At 39.1% G+C, this 22,847-nt stretch overlaps 1 protein-coding gene across 1 annotated transcript in view; it reads left to right on the top strand.

The window, feature by feature from the left end:
- Positions 1 to 22,847, top strand: part of LOC150081119 (uncharacterized) — a 154,636-nt gene that overhangs the window by 65,716 nt on the left and 66,073 nt on the right. Inside the window, exon 3 of the mRNA XM_090381219.1 lies at positions 22,142 to 22,282. Within this exon, the coding sequence (XP_090237345.1) occupies positions 22,142 to 22,282 (141 nt within the window). The remainder of the gene's footprint in view (positions 1 to 22,141; positions 22,283 to 22,847) is intronic.

Genomic DNA, 22,847 nt, shown 5'->3' with positions numbered 1-22,847 from the left:
CCATGAATCAGTTCCCTCACAGTATTTCTTTTTGAAAAGCACGTTCTTGATTTCGTTTAAAAAGCGGTACAGCTATTGGTTAATGTCGCTCAACTATTGGCCAGGAGATTGTCATGTCGTGCAATGATTGATAGCAAACACTGTCACGTCATATATTTTCCAGGCATCTTACAGCTCCTTTTCTGCCTTTTCAATTTAATTTTGGTCTTTATTTAGTTGGTTTCTGTAGAAATATCGATTATCCCCTAAACGTACATTTGTCCATGTACAGAAGAACTTGTATAATTATCAGTTTATCATACAAAAATCCCGGAAATATTTCAATGGTTCTCCTTGTACTTAAACTTTCCTCTAGCACTTGGTATGAATGGCTTTTTCTCCTGACTTCTCTTCGTTTTTTTCTTAAAATATTTATGTAATATAATCAGCATTTTAATCGAATTATCTTTGGAAACACAATAATAGTTGAATGTTTATGGCAGTCCAATAGAATTCTCGCAGGTAGATTACTGGGGATTCGTAACGCACCCTGAATTGTCAAATACATTAGAATTTAAACAAAAAAAAAAAAAAAAACACAAAATTACCACTCTTTTAAAAAAAATCAGTTTCTGGTTGAAGCCATTTCACTACTGTAAATAAGCAGGTCCAGAAATATCTCAAAGATCAAGACGGGCCTTAAGCGTATTCGAAGGATTTGGTCGAACGCTTATGATGCCTCGTGCAGAGAGCAGTTTACAAAATTAATTTTTATTATGCGGTGCAGTTCTCGATTATACTGATAAATGATTTGACCGACAATCTTGAATGAAAAATTCTAAAAGCAGGAAATGTCTTTTCTCCTTTGTATTCCATGGGTTCAATACTGTAGTAAGGGATATATATATATATATATATATATATAATCCCTTAATACTGTACCGCAATTTTCCATGAGTGAAGCAGAAAAGCTGTAGTATTGAAAGTCAAAGAACATCCGCTATAATTGCTTAGAAACAGTAGATCTTTATGCAGTTGAACAAGTCTTACTTTCAAGATGTTTATCGTGGAAACGTGGGTATATGAGCACCAAGAGTCCCCCCCCCCCTCACCATCCTAGCAAAATTTCAGCTACACTGCGCATCCGGCGATAAATATCTTTTTATATACATAGTATTTTTAATACTTTGTTTTGAGCAAATAAAACAATGTTTCTACACGAACAGGTTCAGAAACTATGAGGAGAAAACCAAGACCATTTGCAGTCTTTGTTGTTGGTGTTGCTCTCAGCTGGATATTCTACAGTGAAGAATTCATCAGGCAAGAAAACATTTCCAGAGATCCAGAGCAAATTGGCCACTAGCAGAGGTTAATGTCAGAAAGAAAATATACTCGCTTTTAAGGAACCAATATCCAAAAACAGGAGTCCTTTTCCTGCCTTATAACGCAGGAAAAGGACTCCTCCTGACAAATCCCTGTTAGTACTATAGGTAATGCCAACCCTTGGGATGTGTATTGTTGCCGTATTGTTACCAACAAGCTGCCAAAAGGTGATGTGGTAAGCACCACAAATATTGAGGCTGGCCAGACTACAAACACCTGGGAGCAAACAGTTAACAACATCCTTGATATACAGTTTTCAATAAGTGACAATCCCTCACAGAAGAACAGGAGGTTATATGAAATGATAATAATATCAATCAAAGTCTGGAGACTGAGACACCTTTCACCCTATAGGAATTATCAATAGTACTAGAAATAAAAACAAAAAAAATAATAAGAAGAATAACAAATGTCCAAGTAATGATTTAATAGAAATTGAAATCGTAAAAGAATTGGCTAAAAGCTATCCGCACCATCTATTGAAACTGTATAATAATTGTGTACAAAAGGGAATCTTCCCAACCCTTTGAAAGGCAAATATCAGATTAATATTAAAGAATCTTGAAAATTCCAACTGATCATCAATCCATATAGGCTCATTGCCTTGTTGCCAGTTTTCAGCTAGGTATTGGAGAAGTTAATGCTACTCAGATTGCAGACTCACTATCTCAGTGAAAACCTACAATCAGAAAGTAATATGGCTTTAAACAGGGTCGCTCTACAGAGGATGCAATGATCCACCTCAGTTAATTTAGATATTTCCAATTCATACTTTCTTCTGCTAGTTAATACCGCAGAAGAAATGTATGAATTAGAAATACCCATAGATTTTTCAGGAGCATTTGAGGCATTGTGGTGGCCTGGCATCCTTCGCAGGCTGCAAGATGCAGGAATACCACCAAATAATACAAGATTTTCTCAGGGATAGACAGGTTTCAGTCAAAATCATATACCAGTGCATCACCAGAAGTATGACAAAAGGATTCCCCCCCCCCCAAGATTCAGTGCTGGATCTCTGTTTTTGGAACCTGGTACTGAATGAATTCCTTGGAATGAATATTGGATCGACAGACAGGGTTGCCCTCGCTGACAACCTTGTCCTGATTGTTAAGACAATCCTGGGCTGTTCTCGAACGGCATGACGACCTAACTGTAAATACCCTCCAGCACTGTGAAAAAAAACTCACAAATTACCCTTATCCAGTACAAAAACAAAATTAAAAGGTAGCTTAAAGATCAACAGGCCCCCACAAATTAAAATTGCAGGAAAAACAATAGCCCTCGTTAACTGAAATGAAATATCTTTGCATAATTTTATGCCAAGATAAATTATGACAAGTTAACTTTTTAGCAATATCTAGTGCAATTAGCGAAAAACGTCAGAAACCATTCTGGAATGATAGCTAAGGATCAGCCGCGCTGCCTGGGGCATGAAGAGAACGACTCTTGCTCTTATTTATAAGGTAATCTTCCTCTTAGTCATTACCAACCACGCAAGCACATGGTTTTATAGAGCCACCTTAAATAAAAAGTAAAAAGAAAATAGATTCTATTCAAAGGATCATCTCTGTTAACTATCACGAGGGCATGTCGTACTGTTAATAACTTAGTACACCTGCTTTGCAGGTCCTGGCAAGAACATTTCCTCTCCACATGAAATAATAAGAAAGGGCTTCAACTGTAGAATAAAGAGGCGAATTCCAACCAACATCTTGGGAATAACACTTTACTTAACAGCAGATGTAAACCAGAACAGGAAGAGAATTCTGTGTATTCTTTACCAGAAATGGAAGAATAGAATGGAAGAGTCACGAAAAAAGGAAAATCACTCAGATAACCCTAATTTTTCCCAAACCATCTCCCTGGTTTGTCCCAGGGCTGTGCCACATTTTTGCTAACATGGCATGGCTCCCTAAATGCAAAGTTATGTCAACTGGGTCTTACCCAGGATCCTAAATGTACCTGTGAAGCTGATGAGGTTTGGACCCAAATCCTTTATGACTGCCCCCAATTACCATCCCCAACAGATGCAGACTTGATTTGTCCTATAGTATAGACCGAGGAGATGAGCAACTGCTCATCTCCCACGAGACACATTACACGGCCTTCTCCGGGTTTGCTCATAATATTTTTGAGACCGGGCGAAGCAACCATGCTACAACTTCTCAAACTGTGCCCCCTTCCCATCTAGACAATTATGCTTACCTGAATGTGACAAGCCTGCTAGAATGAGTTTCCCTCCCAGTGAGAATTTATATTAAATGGACTTATTTTCTGTGTTTTTATATGTAAAACTGTTTTCATATACGTATACTGTAGTTTTATTTATGTCTCATATTGTGTTTCAATTTTTATATGCGTATCATTAATTATGAGTTTAACGTGTACGAATACGTATAGGTGTATGCGTATATGAGTATGTGTGCATATGTGTGCGAATGAGCGTACGTGTGACAATAAATATGTAAATACGTGAGTATGTATATGATTAGGTATGTGTGCGTGTGACTTAAATATTCGGGTGGCCTAATACAATAGTTTGGCAGGCGTCTTGGTTCGGTGGATATATTCATATCGCGTGGAATCCCATATGGCAGTGAGCAGTAGGACCGTGTTCATTTCGTTGAATCCATTCTCAGATTTTGACGCGAGATAGGGAGGTAGTTGATAATTGGTGAGCCCTGTATTGCACCTAGGGGGGAACGGTAGGCTGATGGTATCACCTCACCCTCCCGAATTACCTCCCCAACTGCTGTTGTTGTAAACGTTGCAAAACATGGATTGTATAGGTTATAAGTGAAGTGTATTACGAACTTTTCGTATTTTTTGCGATTTTGTCATTTAGTTATTTATTATGCCCTTCTGTTTTATATTTTATTAGCTTTTGTGTTTTACAAACGTGTCTGACGGTCGAATGTGGCGATTTTTGAAGACGAGGTGTCAGATGGAAGAGGAGGATCTAGGCCTAGGCCGACGGACAGTTCTGATAAGGTTAGTGATGAAGAATTACAATCTTCTGAATCATTTCACTGCACTAGTGCAACAAGGGATACAAAAAAAGTCCGTCTTTACAATGACGGACTTATCAATGGGTTTTAGATCGGCTGGTAATCAGAGTTGTCCTGTTCCATTGTGCGTCGTCTGTGGCAAACAACTTACAAATGGAGCACAAAAGCTCCAGCAAAATTGAAAAGACGCTTAACTACAAATCACAGCCATTTGACAAGTAACGTTGCTGATTATTTGAAACGGCTGTTGGAATCTAAAAATAAACAGAGTAAAGCTTTTGTTAAAAAAAAGTCACATTCAGTGAAAAGGCTGAGAAAGAAAATTATTTAGTAGCAGAACTTATAGCCCAGAAAAGGGAAAGTCACACAGTTGGTGAGAATCGAATAACGCCCTCGTGTAAAATTATAGTGAGTAAAATGCTAGGACAAGATACAGTACGAGAAATTGAAATGGTTCCACTCCGAAACAGTAAGATAAGTCAACGTATTGATGACATGTCACATGATGCTGAAGAGGTCTGTGTAATAAACTGAAAAACAACAGCTTCTCTATCCAGGTTGATGAGGCAACAGATTTCACCAATAAATGTCATGCTGTAGCATTTGCAAGATTTGTAATTTTACTTGAATTTTACCATCATTTGAATGATGGTAAAATTCAAGAAAACTATTTCTGCTGCAAACTGCTGCCCAAAACAAGCAAAGGCCAAGATATATTAATGTTTTGTCTTCATATCTGGAAACAAACAAATCTTGGAGGAACTGTGTTGGCATCTGTACTGATGGTGCCCGCATCAATGGTTGGCTCCATGAGAGGTTTCGCCTCTCTCGCTTGTAAAAAAAAGAAAATCCTGATGTTGTCACAACACACTGCTTTCTTCACAGAAAGGTGCTGGTGTCAAAAACTCCTAGAGATGAAACGAAAAAAGTTCTGGATGATGCTACAAAATGGTTAACTTTATTAAACAAAGACCAGTTCACTCGAGAATGTTTAAAAAACTGTGTGAAAATCTGGACAAAGAGCACACAAATCTCCTGCTACAGACAGAAATCTTGTGACTTAGCAGAGGAAAAGTTCTCAACAGAGTGTTTGAGCTGAAAGGTGAAATTCAGGAGTACTTTCAAGAAAATAGTAGGCCAGATTTTGCTGTGTGCTTTGAAGATGAGGAATGGCTGCAGAAACTAGCCCTACTTAGCAGACATTTTTCATCACATGAACCAGTTGAACAAGTCTCTGCAAGGCTCTGGAGAAAATGTTTTGCCTTCGTGTGGATTCTTGGATTTAAAAGGAAACTGAATCTTTGGAAAAATCATGTTGCAAAAGAAAATCTGGAAATGATTCCGCTGCTGCTTGGATTTGAGAGTGAGGAAGGATATCAGCAAGTCTCAAGTCTTATTGAAACAACTTGGAAGAAATGCAGAACAAAATTGAACAGTATTTTTTCTCTCCTTTTCAACACGTGTATGACTAGGTGAGGGACCCTTTCTCTGAATCTGCTGCTCATCCCTCAGAACTTGACTTTGAGAGAAGAGGAAGAATTTTATGAGCTTCAATTTGATCGTACACTCAAGATGAGATTTACTGATCCTGGACAAATTCTGCCCCTGGACAAATTCTGGATTTCTTTGAAAGAAGAGTATTCTGCCATTCAAGACAGCAATTAACCTTTTTCTGCAGTTTTCAACTTCTTATATGTGTGAGCAAGCTTTTTCTTGTTTAACAAGCATCAAGAGCAAGGACAGAAATCGTCTAATTTCAGTTGAAGATGAAATCCGTGTGTGCTTATCTCAAGTTCGACCCAGAATGGAGTATTTGTGCAGCAAAAAACAAACACAAGTTTCACATTAAAGAGGTAAATTTCATTATTTATTTTTAGTTTCAAAAATAACACTTTTTATGCATAATAGGCCTATAAAAGAGATCAATAAAAACCAACACGTGTATAATAATTTTGTAACTGCTAGACCTATATTTGAGCCTGATCATGTCACTCAGTAAGAAAATATTCTTTCAAAGTCTGGTATAAAATTGCGTCTTAGGCTCAAAACTCACACTATTTTTATTCAAATTGCTGTGGTGTTAGTAGCTTTACTATTCAACGTTGTCAATAAAATTTCATGCTGTAAATAACATTAATTAAAATCAGTTTACAACCTTTATTTAAATAAAATCTACTGAGCCTACCTTTGGAAAAATTAAATCCATTTCGGCTTAAGCCATTTATTTAACAGAACTTTATTATGTTTGCCTTGTGAGTTTTTAAAATTTATTAAAAGGAAAGAAAGAGATTAAGTTCAAGAAAGATAAGCTAATCTTAACTACCTTTTTTTTTTTAAATCCTTTTTGGCTAAAATATTTGGCTAAAAAGTAATTTTTTAGTTTTAAATAGGGTGAAAAAACTACGCTTGCACATACCTCATTAGCACCTTGTATAGTACAAATTTTGATAAAAGTTTTACGCTTACTGGGATAAGGTAAAAAAATCAAGTAGGAAATTTAAAAAAAAAAAGAAAAACTGAAGTTTCCTCTACCTACACTATTGACTCGCATTAGAGGTGATATCCTTTGTGGGGAGGGGGGAACCACACAAACAAACAGATCCATAGAAAAATATCATTCTCCGCTCAAAACAGCATTGACAATTATTATTGGATTATTTTATCTGCACCTTACTGATCACGCTAATGTACCGTGAGCTGTAGATACAATAATTTTTATGCAGGGGTTTCCTGAGACCTGAAAATTATTTCCAGGATTCCTCCAGGGTAAAAAGATTGAGAAAGGTTGGCTTAGGTGGCTGTTATATTCAGGGGGCACACTTGCGTCCTGACTAAAGTGTGATTGTGATCTATGCTATGTGTGTTTTCCAGTCTGTCCCTAAATATATCAAAAAAAATAATAAAAATGTGTACCTGTGTAAGTGCAGTTGAGTGTATAGTTGGGTTGAGTGCATGAAGAATGTGTGTTGTTCAAGGAGGCCTCCCCCAAATTAGACTGCAGTGAGGCAATCTAGTAGAAATGCCCCTGCCTTGTTAATACCATGCCTCCTCCTCCATTGTGTCACAATGTGGGATTACCTGACACCGGCTGCAGCTGGTCTGACCGGTGTGGGATCATAAAGCAGAGAGGTACTGTCCATTGTGCGATCTCTCCCCCAACGTAACTTTTCCTCATATAATTCTTTCTTGCCTTCCCCACCATTCAACCTAACCATTTCGCCTTGGACCCTACAACCACAAACCTATTACTACTCTTGACAGTCCTCTACCTGTGGTGGGAAGGCTCTGTCCACAGGGATGCCCCTCTACCTCTTTAATTTCCAATTTCCAGGTGGATCGTCTTCCTATTAATCACCTCTATTATCTTCATCCCCTTTTCTCCAGCACTTTAACTATCACCCCCGCGTTCCCTTTCCAATAAAAAGCTTTCAGCTTTTTTTTTTTTTAGATAGTATGAATCAGAGCTGTACACTCAATTTTTTTTTTTTTTTTTATATAGGGGCCTTCACTGGTGGCAAGCTCAGGCTCAGTCCAAGGCTTATCCCTACCAGAGTCTTATATATCTGTTTCCTACTATACCTGGCTGCTTCCTCGTTGGGGTGTGGACGGTCTCACTAGAGGCCCCGCGATTAAATGCCAGAGGAATGACAAACTAACACAACCCAATATTACACTATGCAGACCAACAGCAAAACTCACACCATATCTGGCATTTACAGAGTCTGTACCGCGACACAAAGTATACTACATGTAATTAGGGGGACTTCTCGGTGCCGTTTTAGGGGGACACGTGGTAATTCATCTTGAATTACCACGTGTACAGAGGTTTCGAACCATCGTAGATTCAGATGGCATTGTATTCTGAACCATCGCAGAGAGCAGTTCTTCTTCCAAGAGCGATTTTGTAATTATGCTAGTATGGGTGATTTTGCTTTTAGAAGCTGTAGAACAGTGTTTCTCAACCTTTTTTTAATTATCGCCCCCTATTTTAGACATTTTTTTTCCTAATCGCTTCCCATGAAATTTTAAACAAGAAAATACTTTATACTTACTCTTTTTTTTTTTCAATGGGATCCCTGAGCCTGAAGCTTCTTAGCTAAAAGGTCGATGTTCGGTATGATGTTAGTAAGTTTAATTCTAATGTCTCCTCTTGAACAGATATCAATTCTGTTTCTTTCCTTTGTTAATATTTTATTTACTGAACTAAAACCATTTTCAACCCTACAAGACGTTGGAAAACAAAGAGGTACTTTGGCCATTTCAGACCACATTGTTGGATAAAGAAGTTTAGTTCTTTTTCATCCCCACAACTGAGCCATTCCACCTTTTTCGAATTTATATTTACGTTCTTCGTTACATTTTAATTCTATGAGTTCTTGAATTTCTTCACTAGCAGACCCGGCATTGCATCAAGCTGGATCTAACATCCATGGCTTCACTTCAAAAGAAAATAAATCTGACAATTTATTTTTCATTTTACCTTTTAAAGAACACAAAAGATCTGAATAATTCTTAAGATTATTCTCGGTTAGAGATTCATTGATTTCAGCTAACTCTTGCATTCCACGAAATTGTTTTCTCGTTAAATTGCTTTCAAATACTTCCAGTTTTTCACTTGAAGTTGAAGTGATACTTCATTAAGTTATCGAAAAATCCAAGCCATATAGTATACTGTATGTTGGTTTTGTGTTTGCTAAATCTCTGTCTCCTTCTCTTTCTAGAAAACTAATTATCGTATCAAAAAGGTTTACAAATCTTGTTAGACAGTTTTCTTTAGAAAGCCATCTGACTTCTGTATGTAAAAGAAGCCTCATTTGCTAATTTCAACCAGATGGGGTCGGAGCACAATGCGGTGTATTGCAAGAACTTCGGGACATACTGTATTTCCTTTAGGTGAGCTATAAAACCTTTGTCTTCCAAACATGGAGGTAGCACCATCAGTGACACAGAAAACCAATTTTTCAATGTTATTTGTTTTTCATCAAGCCATGATCGAAATAACCAAATATGGCATTAGAAGGGCTTTATTGTCAATAACTGTGGATTCATCAATCTGAATTGAAAATTTTCTCATTTTTAGTTTGTCAGTTAGTTGCTCTTCAGTGTTAACTAGCAACTCATTGATTCGTCTTCGAATTGAATCGTTGCTCAATGGAAATGCTTTTAAAATTCTGGAAGGATTTTGAAGCATCACTGTTGAAATTACAGTCTCTAATGCGGGTCGTATAACAGTCTCAGTAACTGTATAAGCACTATCAGTTTTTGCAATGTTTTCTGCAATTTTATAAGACACAATCATTCCATCGTCATTTGTTTGTGTGTTCTTCTTAAATAAGGAATCAACAGTGTTACGTTGCTCAAAATTCCGTTTTAAATTTTTAAAATATTCAATGTTTACCAACTTAATCAGGATGTTTCATTTTTTAAGGAAATTTAGCTAGTTGAGTTCAAGTCAACAAGACCCAAATCGCAGTATTCACAAAATTGTGAATATTGAAGAAACTGAAATTCGATTAAATTATTGCACTTCTATTTCTCTATATAAAATAAGAAATCATCTCTTGGATATAAGTGTTTCAGTTTTTCCCTTAATTTTGCGTGCAAATTAAGGGGAAAACAACCCTCTGTGTTTTGTAACTATATAAAAATTGACAAAGTAACGAAATCATGTTGGCAAGCTTTGCGCATCTAATATCAGAGGGCAATATGGTCAGAATTGATTGCTTCAGATGGCCAACCAGGCCTTGGATCATCCTCAACTTGAGTTCCGTCCTTTTTTGAACTCTGTTGACCATTTCGCAACAGTAGCTTCACTGGGTGATACTTCTCCAAATACTGCAATCATTCTTCCATGCATTTCTTTAGCACTTCTGCCTCTTTGGTCAAATATTTGATTACTGAACGATACTCGATCTGCTGGGTTCTTCTTCTACCTACAAATAAAAAAAAACTAATAATAAATAAATAAAATTTTATGTTGGTAATGTTCTGCCAATATCATGTTATTTTATAAGCTACCAAAGTAACCTGTTCTGTAATTTATTAATAGATTTTATACACTCAGTTCTCAAAACCTTTTGACCACCCCTCTTACGTGTAGTTGCAGGCGATTCCTCACCAAACTACTCTTAGAATTTCTGAAAACTTCGTTTTCGGACCAAAGCCCTCAGGGATATCAAAGGCATCCTCGGTAACCTTGAAAACTAATATCTGCCCGTCCCTCTCAACGTGCATACAGTGGAAGACAAAATAAAATGCATCTTGTGAATTTTGCAAATAATGTTTTGCGCTGCACTGTGGGTTGCAGAAATGTTCTAAATGCATTTGCTAGATGGGATATATACATCTGTGAATTAGATAGTATGAATCAGAGCTGTGCTACTCAATATGTTCTACGTTGATAATAATATTAGTAAAATAATAAGAGGAGTATACCTCAATATAGTATTGAGGTATACTCCTCTTATTATTTTACTAATACATCTGTGAATGAAATCTAATAAAAAGACTCCACTTGATATACCAAATTTTCATAAATATCTTTCCAAAGGGTAAAATGCATAATTAATGGAATTATGAGAAATCATGCAAATGGAAATCATGACAACCAAATATACATTTTATTGCATTTACGTGTACAAACTGAAATGACAAGCATTATGTACTGTAAATCAGCAAAATAAATCCTCAATATTTTGTTGTTCCGCCTTGCAACGATCTTGCATTGAGTTAACTCTACTTCTGGACATACGGTTGTCGCAGTTGTACCACAATACAATTTTGTTGTACCACACCCTTACGATGCTCTCCTAAAGCTGAATCACTCGTTGGCTTTTTCTGAGCAATTTTAGACGATATTATGTACCAGCAATTTTCAAATCCGGACTGTTGCCGAGCCAGTCCAACACTAGTGCCAGCATTTGTGAGGTATGACTGAAACGTAAGGGAGAAAAACGAGCGAAAACATCAGTAAAAGTATGTTTTATGCCTAGCGAGACAAGAAGACAAGCTGATCATTAAATCTAAATAACATAAAACTTACCAATTTTGCTATGTGGCAAGGTGCTGAGTCCGGTTGAAAAATGCAGTTGTGGACGTCTGTGTGGTGATCCCTAAGAACGGGTTTCAGAATCTCCAAAATAGCAGTGTAGGTTTCTGCATTCACCGTTCCGTTAATAAACTTAATTCGCCCTACCCCGTTGCTTGTTATGCATCCCCAGACCATCTGACCTTCGGGGAACTTTATAGTCGGTGTTATACCGTCAGAATGGTATGCGTCCGAAAAGATGACGGTGTCCCATTGCTCTTTTGTCCACGAAACATGCGTTTTAGCCCAAACAAGTCGCTTCTTCCTCATTTGTTAGGTCAACAAAGGCTTCTTCTTGGGCCGACAGTCATGCAGACCACATTCCGAAAGCCGTCTTTGAACAGTCCGTGCATTGTTTCAACACCGGAGGCCATCTCAAAGTCCAGTTTTAGATCAGGAGCCCTAGCATGGCGATTATGAAGGCATAACCGTTTCAAATATCGATCTTGGGAAGGCGTAGTCACTCTCTTACGGCCTGATCCAGGTCTTCTCTTCACATCACCGGTTTCACGCTTTAATTTCAGCACCCGCGATACTGTTCACTGGTGGCAACCTATTTTAGCAGCCATAGCACGCGTTGCTCTGTCCCAGGCAGGGACAGAGCAACAGCTACACTTTTTTTTCTCGGTGTCAACTGAACATATGGAGCCATGCTTACACCTCCTCAAAAACAGGATACTAATGAGCGTGTATACCCTTCCAACGCCGTATTTATAGAAACGGCTGATGCAATACCTTGAAATTACTGTCTGATGCAATAGCAGCGTTATCTGATGCAATACTTTTGCTTTGCGACAAACAAAATGACTATAATAAAATAATATCTTTTACGTTTCACTACAAGTGTTACTTTTTTAAGGTGATGCAGTTTTTTTTGTCCGCCACTATATATATTTACAAGCTGTGAACAGTAGATCTGTCTAATATAGTAGAGAAAATTTCTGTAGGTAGGTGAAGGTCATTCACGCTACAATTCCACCCCTTCTCACCACCAAAGTATTTATATACGTGTGGTCTAAGAAATCAGTACCAGGAATTACGGAATGAGGGAGGAGAGGGCAGCTAGCGAATGACCTTAATCGCCTCTAGAATTTCTGTCCTCTAGAGCAATCTTACTCCTGAAAGTTACAGTAATGAATTTTATTTTCTTCTTAATAATGGATATGAAAATATAAGCGCTTACTTATATCTTAAAATAGACCTTGTTTTTTTCCCCCATTTACGTCCATTAGCCTATTAATAAAGCTCTATTAAAAGCCCTGCTGGTGTAAAGACATTTTATGAAATGTCTTCGCTGGAAATTTTTTTCCCTGTAGCAGCCTTTCTGTATATTTATCATCGGAAAGCGAAAGATAAAGAAGGAGTGAAAACATTGACGGGAACTTGCAGCTGGTGAGAGAAAACTGGCTGTACTTATCGATCGGGCCACGACCCATCTCGTTCACGGTCGATAAAAGCAAAACGCACTTTTTTAGCAGCGGGAATTGCGAGTGACCTGGTCAAGGCTCAAGATCTTTAAATATTTAAGACATTTCCGAAGAGAATTACTTTCTGACATTTACTGCACTTCATATTTGAAGACTGATGTAAGATTATTTTGGTATCTACGCTTTAAGATCGCGATAAAATTAAACAGGAATTACAAAATTGGAAATGTGCTGTATGTATTACAGTGCAGTGCAGTGCTCATCACTGCAATAACATATAAACAGTTCTACCTTTGGATGAGGAAGACCAACGTTCTTGCCAAAGAGAAATTAAAATTTGGAAACAGCGACATTTTTCCTCTTCAGGAGATGCTTCAGGGTCAATTAAAATGCCATCAAATTCCTAAGAACGGCTTTGTCGAACGTAACAAGAAAGCCCTCTGTATATTAAGAGAAGAGCAAGAGGAAGGATACCAGCAAGAATTTGGAGTGCGAAAGTGGAGACCGTGTAACAAGTACGAAGAAGGAAAATACGTTGAATAGAATAAGCTTTGATTGAACGGTAAGATGCCTTGCACGATGAAACCAGGCTCCAGCCCCATAAGTAACAATAAGACGAAGAGTTTTTGCACTAAGTCCCCACTGCTGCCTGGAAATAAGGACGAACAAACTTTTAAATTTTATCCGCAAGATGAGTAATATCGAGTAGAAACATTAGTCAATTGTCAATTTTAAGATCCAAATATTTAGTCGTTATCATAAAAGGAATAGACTGGTTATTAATTTTGATGAGTGGAAAGACGACCCTTAAAAACAATCATTCAAGTTTTGGATGAAGAGATTTTTAATTTATTAAGAGAAGCCCAATTAAAAAGATCCTTTAAAACATTTTTGGCATTAACTTCCAGCTGAGCTGCTGAATTACCATAAAAAATAAGGCTAGATCGTCAGCAAAGGCTAACGAGGAACAACATTCATACTGCTTAAGAAGCCATTGATTGAGGAATAGGTTCCAGAAGAAGGGATCTAAAATGGAGACCTGAGGACAGCCACATAAAACAGGTCTAGCTCTGAAATGATAATTTTAGGCTACAGTGATAAATCTGTTGGAATAAAAATCCTTAATGATTAGATAAAGCTGCTCAGTTATCGCATGGATAATTTCAAGCGGACGGGGCCCTCCCCCACTCATCTTTCCCACATCATGTGTCTACCTGGACACCACATTTGGATGCATCTTTCACATCTCTAGATTAAATGTGCTGCTCCTCTGTACAAGCACCCCCAAGGTCACCTGACCTTACTCCATATGATTTTTCCCTGTGGGGTGTGGTAAAAACCTCGCAATGACAATGATTTAAAGAACAGATTTTCACTGTTATCAATAAGATTTCCAAAGATGCGTGCAGCTGAATTAATGTAGTAATTTAAGATGCCCTTCAACTTGTATTTGAACACTAAATATAAAAATATCTTAAGTATCTGGTTTAATCGTTCGGAGGACTCTTTTTGCAAGTTTTTAGTGTGTAAAAACTAGAAACTTGCCCCACTTTCTCCCGTAAGGTTTTGAATAATTAAACCAGGACGTCTTTTTTCTTGCTGTCATTTGTTGTTCGATATATCCCAAAGGACCCAGATTTGGCTTCTGGGCTGGAAACGTGGTTCACCACATCATTCTCCCAAAACGATTATTGTACAGACTCAATAATAAACAGAATTATTGGACCGACAAATAAGCAAATATATTAATATTAGGTTTTCTACTGTCCAATACAGATGGAAAGGCATTCAAAGTTATCGAAATTTAACAAATTATAACAAATATTCTGAAGTTTCTGATTCGTTCGTTCAAAAACCCTGTTTGAGAGAGAGAGAGAGAATGACTTCAAACGAACTAGTAATAAGAATACAAAATGAGGCAGAATCGCCGACCTTCCCATATTGGGTGGAAATGACCCCAGTTCGAGTCCATCGATGACGCGAGGAATTTTAATGGGCCTTTTTCACAACGTGGCGGAGTTAGTCGGTCTCGGACGAGAGTGGTACGAAGGGGTTTTTTCCGGAAACTCAGGTTTTTCTTCCAACAAACAGAAAATCAATCAACACTCGCAATCTACAGAATGTCTGTAAATTGCGTGTATTCTGTGGTCTTTCATATATGTGCCAATGAAAGTCAGCGTTTTACTACATTCGCTTTACCATATGAGATAACATAATCGGCTCTGTTCTTCGGTTCATATAAATTTATTTATAATGACGATAAACCTGAGAGAAAAATCCAGCGATGTGAGGGTGCAGGAATCACGTTGGCCATAGAATCAAATCACCTTCTCCCATCCACCAATTTCGAAAATTCGGGTGCAGAAATTTATCGACATGCAGAGAAAAATGAGACGATGACCATATTAGTGGTCATCATCTCATTTGTGGCTTCTAATACGTCAAAGATACATACTGGAATCAGTGGTGATTTTTTCCAGGGGTGTAAACTTTCGTGTGACTGAGAATACAAATCACGTACATTTTAGAACTGCCGCATAAGTTCCACATCAGATGAGATTTCTGACTTCTGAAAAGGACATAAAAGTCACTTGACCACTGAAGGTGAAACATTCTTCGTTGTCCATTTGCACCAAAATGTTCACCCAGAAAGCAGGACGTTCCCGCTAGTCCTCAGAAACCAGTTGTAATACTTGAATTTTTTTTAATCTGTCTGAGCTGGTGACACGGTTGGACAGTGGATGATTAGAAGTCGTGGCGATCGGACTAGTCGCGTTTCGTATCATGCCGAGAGAAGGATGCGTGTGTGAAGACGAATCCTCGCATGGTGCGAGCAGTAAAGGCACATCCCCCATGCTGGAAATTTTTTTCTAGAATACGTGCACAAGGACGTTTGAGGGCAGAGACCTGTCGTACGATCATTGCTGAACATGTGCACACTTCGATGTTCCGGTTGTTACCTTACCTGAAGGTGATGGCGCCTTCTAGACGTGTGTAGTAATGATATGCTCCAAAACCTTCACCTCCCTCAATAGCTCCCCAATCCCCAGGTTTCGACCCATTTAAACATCTGGGAAGAGGTCGAACAGGATGTAAGACGAGCCTTTCTTGCCAGCCCATGAAAGCCAGACACAATACGCCATCATATTCGTATTAATTCATGTTATTATGAGTCACCACTTGGAAACCCCTGTGAATTAACTGAGCATAACGGGAAATGAGCCTGGCACTGTTCCTGCTGCTCTCTCCCATGAACTGTGGTGACAATAGTCAGTACGGTAAATCGTATATGTAACAGTCGTCATTTTGTTTATTTAAGTTTAATGTTTTAAATCTCATGGTACGCCATATTTGTAATGTAATTTGTTTAATGTCAGTTCGCGTCACCTTAATGTTTTGTGTAACTTAACGTCATTGCAAATGATGTTAAGTTAGATAAAATATTAAGGGCGGGGGGACAGCAGAGCGGTCTCCTTCCCCTGCCCAGGAGAAGGGAAGATAGACCATGCATTTTTGGTAGTTTTTATACAACCCCTATAAATGTCCCTGATACCTGTCCCAAGTTTCTCGCTATCACCTCATTTCATTGTTATTCTATGGTACACCACCACCATTCAAATTTTGCAAATTTTGTCCTTGCTCCATCGCAAGCTGCACGAGTTACACCACGTTTTCTACGTGTTCTGTTAATTCTATCAAGCAGTGTATCTAGTAAGTACTTTATCCAGGTACGTCAAATAAGTAGGCCTATTTTATAATTATAGTAATAGCTATAGGTACCTGGAATCCGTAAATAACAATTTCAGTAGACTCCAAGAGGCCTAAGTCAAGTATCGGTTTGAGTTTTCTTTTATGGTTTGAAATTTAGGGGTACATTGCCAAATCAGCGCAGATTCTGCATTTTAGCATTTAATTTAAAATATGCATTTTGGCATGCATTTTAGCATATGCATGGATATGTTTCTACACTTGTAAGAAGTCTGTGGAACAATTAACGTACGCATAAAATACTGGTCGGAAGTTTAAGCGGTAGCTGTAGAAGGCATAGTTATTTTTGCAAGAGGTCCGACAATTGGACAAGAAGCAGTGGGAAGAAGCACGAACCAGCCAACATCTGTTTTCTCTCTGTAAATACTTCAAGTGAAAATCTTTGGAATGCTTGAAAAGATTCTTCGTTGTCCATGAGAATAGCTTCATTTCCTTCAGCGAAATTAGAATGAGATATTATTGTTGATCTTTGGTCATTGCATTTGGAGCAAAGATAAATTACGTGAGCCCGAGTTTCCTCGGACCCTCAAGAACAAAGATATGAGTTGACAAGGCCGAACTGAAATAATTTTGAATTTAAAAACCCGTGACCAGGGATTAAGAATAATGAGTAAAGACTAGGCCTGAACCATCTCTTAACGTTCCTTCCAGTAGCAAAGGTAATATCTGATATAAAGATTCGTGTTACATGTCTAGAGCGGCTCGTGTCCCATCTGGTTTGCCAGATGCCAAGAGTTGCTGGTTTTTCTTTATTAACAAGACAACAAGCAAGCGGCCCCTAGCCAGAAACTGGCAAATCCGCTATGTACATACATGGATATGTATACAAAGATATATATATATGATACATATAATGATACAATATATAATGATACATACAATGATATAATCGTGTTAATTACAATGTTATAGGTGTAATGAACATGTAACATGTTCACACAGCAAACACGCAACTAATCAGAAGTATTAATTGTGGCACAGGAACCACAAGACAGCGGTCTTTTTCTGTCCTAGGAAGAACAAAAACCGCACCCACCGGAGGTAGTGCTATACCAATGGGTATTAGCTAATCCTGTATCCACAGCTGCCCAAACTGGGGTACCAGCTTTAAAAATAAAAAAAAAAGTGGATGGCAGGCGATATCAGTTTTAAGAAATATCGATAGACATTGCAGGGTGTTGGGTTGGTTCCTTGTTCTTGATATGTTGATAAACTTGAGAAGAGTTGCTTTCTTTTGGTGAAAACAGCAGAGCAGAACTGTTGTAGAGCCGAGAACGATTGAGAATTTTCAGTCAGCGCCACTTCATTTCCTTCAGAGAAGTTGCTGACAGCAGTTTGTAGTGTACCTCTGTAATCGTGGTACAGGCTGCAGCGATACAGAATGTGCGTCCAGGTTTCCTCAGCACCACACAAGCAGAGATTGGTGTCAGACAAGCCAAATTGAAATAGTTCGGATTTGATGGAGCCGTGTCCAGTAAGTATATACAATGTTGTTAGGCTGGGAGAAAACCATTGGCGGACGTTCTTGTTGAGAGGGAAGGTAACTGCAGGAACAAAAGAGCGGGTGACTTGACCAGTAGTACTGGAATCCCATCGTGATTGCCACACATTGATAAATTCATTCCAGATTCTCCGTTTCTCGTCTTTGATGTTAGCAGTTAAGTTGCATGAGATGCCGAGAATCTCGCCGGGAACTCCGTGCTTTAGACGATAGCATAGTCCTTTGAAGATGACATGCAGACATGCAGAGCATGACAGCAAGGACATGCAGAGCAGCAGAGGACACTGTCCTGCAGGCCCGGAGCATGGCAAGCAGCATAATCCGTTGAATGGAGATGAGCTTGGAACGGAGTTTAACATTGACGGCTCTATGAAACCAGACTCCCGAAGCATATGTTGCTGGTATAGGTATAGGTATAGGTATGTTGAGGGTCTAACGGCTCCGGGGATTTCTCCCATCTCCGCGTATGTTCTATGTATCGAGTGACAGTACCCTGTCGATGCCAGAGGTTTAAAAATAATGTATGGGTCATGTGGCATTTAGTTTGTTGTGCCCATTGTTCATCCGGCCTGTTCGCCGCCGGGCCCCCAGTGGGACCCGGCGTTACCATACCTAGCGACGGGGACGCCGGCCGAGTGTACCAAGAGACTAATTATACTCTGGCAGGTCCTGCCACTTACTTTCCTGGGATTTCGGTGACTAGGACCTAAAATAAAGGTTGGAGTTATCGCTGTTGATTTAAGTAAAATTGCATTTAGAAAGAGCTGTGTGAGGTTTTACGCTGAAAGAACGAATTCTAGAGAGCCTAACAGGTCGGGCAAAATTTGATGTGATGAATTTGGACATGTAGGGCAGTCGCTGTACAAGAGAAAGTAATGGGAGGGAGGGTGTAGACGGGGGGATGAAATAGGAAGAAGAGGGGGTCGGATAGGAAGGTGATCCCCCATTTTAAGTGGGGCATGCCCATGCCCCACGACATGGGGAGGCGAGGAGAGGGAATGAAAAAAAAAATATGGGGAGGAGAGGAGAAGAACAAATACCCCCTCACCCCCTCCCCGAAAAAAAAAAAAAAAACAGCACAAGGGAGTGCAGTTTTGGGTCGACAGTAGGCCGACAAAATCATCCTGAAGTCTTGACTTTCTGTTGTAAGCTGAGTTTTTTTTTTTTTTTTTTTTTACTTGTTTGACCTCCTGCATTCTTTCTAGTCTGGTTGCCTTTGGTGTATTTCTATCATTGTTTTCCTTCTAGAAAATAGATCCTGGGTATATTATGAGTGCCTTGTAGTCCTCCTGAGTGTCTAACAGTCTGGGTTCTTGGTTGTCTGGGATATATTGGATTGCTGTTACTAGGCGTAGTCGTAGGTCATCATACAAATCGCACTCAAACATTAAGTGTCTCCAGGACTCTGGGTTGCCACAGTGACGGTCCGCGTTATTTATGATGCCAAGTTGGTGAAGTTTAGCTTTAAACGGGCCGTGCCCTGTAAGGAGGAAGGTGGTATTTCGACCAGGGCGAAACCACGCTGGCGCCTTAGGGTACAGCTTGGTGACAGTGGGGAGGAATCTTCTGGTCACTGCACCTTTTTCTGTGTTGCTCCATCTCCTCTGCCAAATCTGGACGAGGTGGTCGGTGATTCTTCTCTTCTCACAGTTGCGGTCATTAGTGTTGTCAGTGGTGAGGTCATACATTGTAGCCGATATGTTTCTGGTAAGATGGTAGAGCAGACCACAGCGGATAGTTTCGAGATCCAGGCACAGAACTCCTACCAGGACTTGGAGGGCAGCCGTGCTAGTCGTTCTAGTTGCTCTCGACATAGTAAGGAGGATGGCCCTCTGAATGGTTTCGAGGATCCGTTTATTCACTTCTAGTGCCGCCCGCGTGTACCGCGTGACAGGGGAGCCATATGTGATGGCAGGGATGAAGAGAGCTTTATAGTACAGAGACAGGGTAGTACGTCTGAGTCCCCAGTCCCTGCGAGTGACTCTAGCGATGAGGGCCGCGTATATTCTTATCTTTTGTTTAATATATTCTAGGTGTGGCTTGAAATTTAATTTTCTGTCCATGATTATTCCTAGGTATTTAATCTGTTCGCACAGCTTAACTGTTTTGTTCTCAATCTTAATTTGTGGTGGTCTCCTTAAGTCTAGCATACCTTTTAGCAGCACCGATTTTGTCTTGTCGGGTGCTAGTTTGAGCAAGTGTAGCTTCGTCCAATCTAGCAGCTTTTGCAGGGCATCATTTGCTTGCATTTCTAAGGAGGATCTGCTGTCAGGCTCGATGGTCAAGACCAAGTCATCTGCATAAGCTTGGGCCTCCACACCACCCAGATCCATGGCGAGGAATTCGTCTAGGACAAAGTTCCACAGGAGTGGCCCCAGGACAGAACCCTGGGGGCAGCCCCTGCGGACTGGGCGACCGAGGCATTTATATGGTGTGGTACCTTGCACTGCTCTATCAGCCAGGTAATCCTTCATGCAATAATAAAGATTCAATGGAAGGTTGGCAGCTCTGAGTCTCGTGATCAAAATCTCGGAATGACAATGATTTAAAGAACAGATTTTCACTTGTTATCAACAAGATTTCCAAAGATGCGTGCAGCTGAATTAATGTAGTGTAGTAATTTAAGATGCCCTTCAACTTGTATCTGAACACTAAATATAACAATATCTTAAGTATCTGATTTTAAAGTTCGGAGGACTCTTTTTGCAAGTTTCTGGACTTCGTGCGGTCATGGATCAAGACCGAAACTGCCCCAGTCCAGGAACTTGATTACCACACTTCGTATAATGATTCCTCTTTGGAAGTCGTTAAGCTCCAGGCAGGCCATCTACTGTATTTCGTTGATCTACGCCGACCGGGCTAGCCGAGTGGGTAAAGTACCTGCCCGGCAACCCAAAGGTCGCGGGTTCGATTCCGCCTCGGGCTTGGATCAAAGTACTGCAAAAAACCTTGGGAGGTGCAATATGGCCACAGAAGCCGATGTGCCAACAACTACCAAATCAAAAAAAAAAAAAAAAAAAAATCGTTGATCTACTTACTTTGAGTGGGGAATACAACTGCACTGCTTTTTACTGTTCTTTTTTTACGTGTTCCTGTCACGTGGATGGCGCTTATGGATATGTTTTTTTTTTTCTGAACGGGTTATGATCCATATTTTCCAGGGGGAATGCGGGTTCTTTTGGCAATATACTCTTTGCATGTGTGTATGAGTACAGTAGGCATAAAATACCTGCTGATGTGCCTACATTTTGGCAATACATAAGATATACATTAGCAAAATATGAATGTGTGTGTGTACACGCAAGTATTTGTAAATTACACCAACAAAAGAAACGTTAGTTCTTAAGTCCATATAAACCTATGTCCGATTATGAACAATCGCAGAGAAATAGATCGACACCAAAGTTCAGCCGGTTTTTTTGTATCCGTATCCCCCCTTTACAAATCTCACTTCACGGCTACTCATCACAACGTACTTTCTAAAGAAAAATTACCCACTTCAAATAGAGCTTTTCTTCAGCGAAGTAATAATGCAAAAAACATTACTTTTACTTCAAAATTGTCACAAGCACAACCACAGTATTCGCCACTATAAAGCAATGTGTCACTTTGGCCATGAATCCAGAAGGAATAACTTTTCATTTTGGACCAGTGTCATTTTGTGGAGGGGGACCGCGAAATAAACATTGCGTGCTTGTCTAGTATTCAGACACACCAAGACGAAAATTTTGAATAATGGAGAAATATTACAGAGAGGAATTCGTTTAACACCTGATAATTGAATTTTAAGTCAACTGAAAAGATTCTGGTATTTATCTTCTCTTAAGTGAACTGGCATCAGTAAATTTTGGCAATTCCCAATCACGGTTGGTTTTTCAATTTTGGTAACTTCACGGAAAGGTACGCAATGCTTTATGATTAGTTATCAGTTCTTTTGTGCGCATAGTTTCAATTTTGCTGTTTAATTATGGAATCCGTTTCATTTCAGTGAAACAGTTAGGAGAAGGCTGCAAATACGATGTTCAGTGCGAGTTCTTCGACAGGAATTCTGTATGTGGAGATAGATTCTGCGAATGTGGCTCAGGATTCTATGTAATGCAGGACAGGAATGGAAGCCTGTGTAAAGCGGGTAGGTACCATCATACAATCTTTTAAAGATATGCGGTGTTGTAGAGTTCACGCAAAGTATTCTCATACCTGTTAACAAAATGGATTGTAAATGTAACATAATAGAGTATGTACAAATTTCGTTATCGCGTCAGCATTTTAAATAGGGATTTTGTTTGGCTTTTTCTTTTAATGTATTTTAACGTTTCTTTGTTTATATTTCGTATCAGTATTTCAATTCTAAAGATAATTCGGGAAAATCTTTGACGCTGCTTCGAAAACACTTGCAAAAAATAATAATAGGATAAAAGAATATGAGACGTGTTTTTTTAAATTTTTCATATACTTTTTCATAAATTTTGATGTGAACAGCATTAATGATAGAGATAGAAATATCTGGATATATTCCTCACGTGAATGTATTTTTATAGATTTCTTGTAAATATACGTATTATGTGACAGATGCGAAAGTAAATCAAAAGTTTTATTTGAATTAGCGTTTACACCCAGCAAAAGCGTAGCGAGATATATTTGCGTGTGGGGGGTGGGGTTCCAAGCAGTGTGGTAAGCTCACACGAGCACGCTTG

Source organism: Mastigoproctus giganteus, chromosome 9, assembly GCF_048544385.1.
Source record: "Mastigoproctus giganteus isolate SK-2022 chromosome 9, ASM4854438v1, whole genome shotgun sequence".
Taxonomy (NCBI): Eukaryota; Metazoa; Arthropoda; class Arachnida; order Uropygi; family Thelyphonidae; genus Mastigoproctus; species Mastigoproctus giganteus.
Note: the sequence above shows the minus strand (reverse complement) of the source record. Positions and strands in the feature narration are given on the sequence as shown.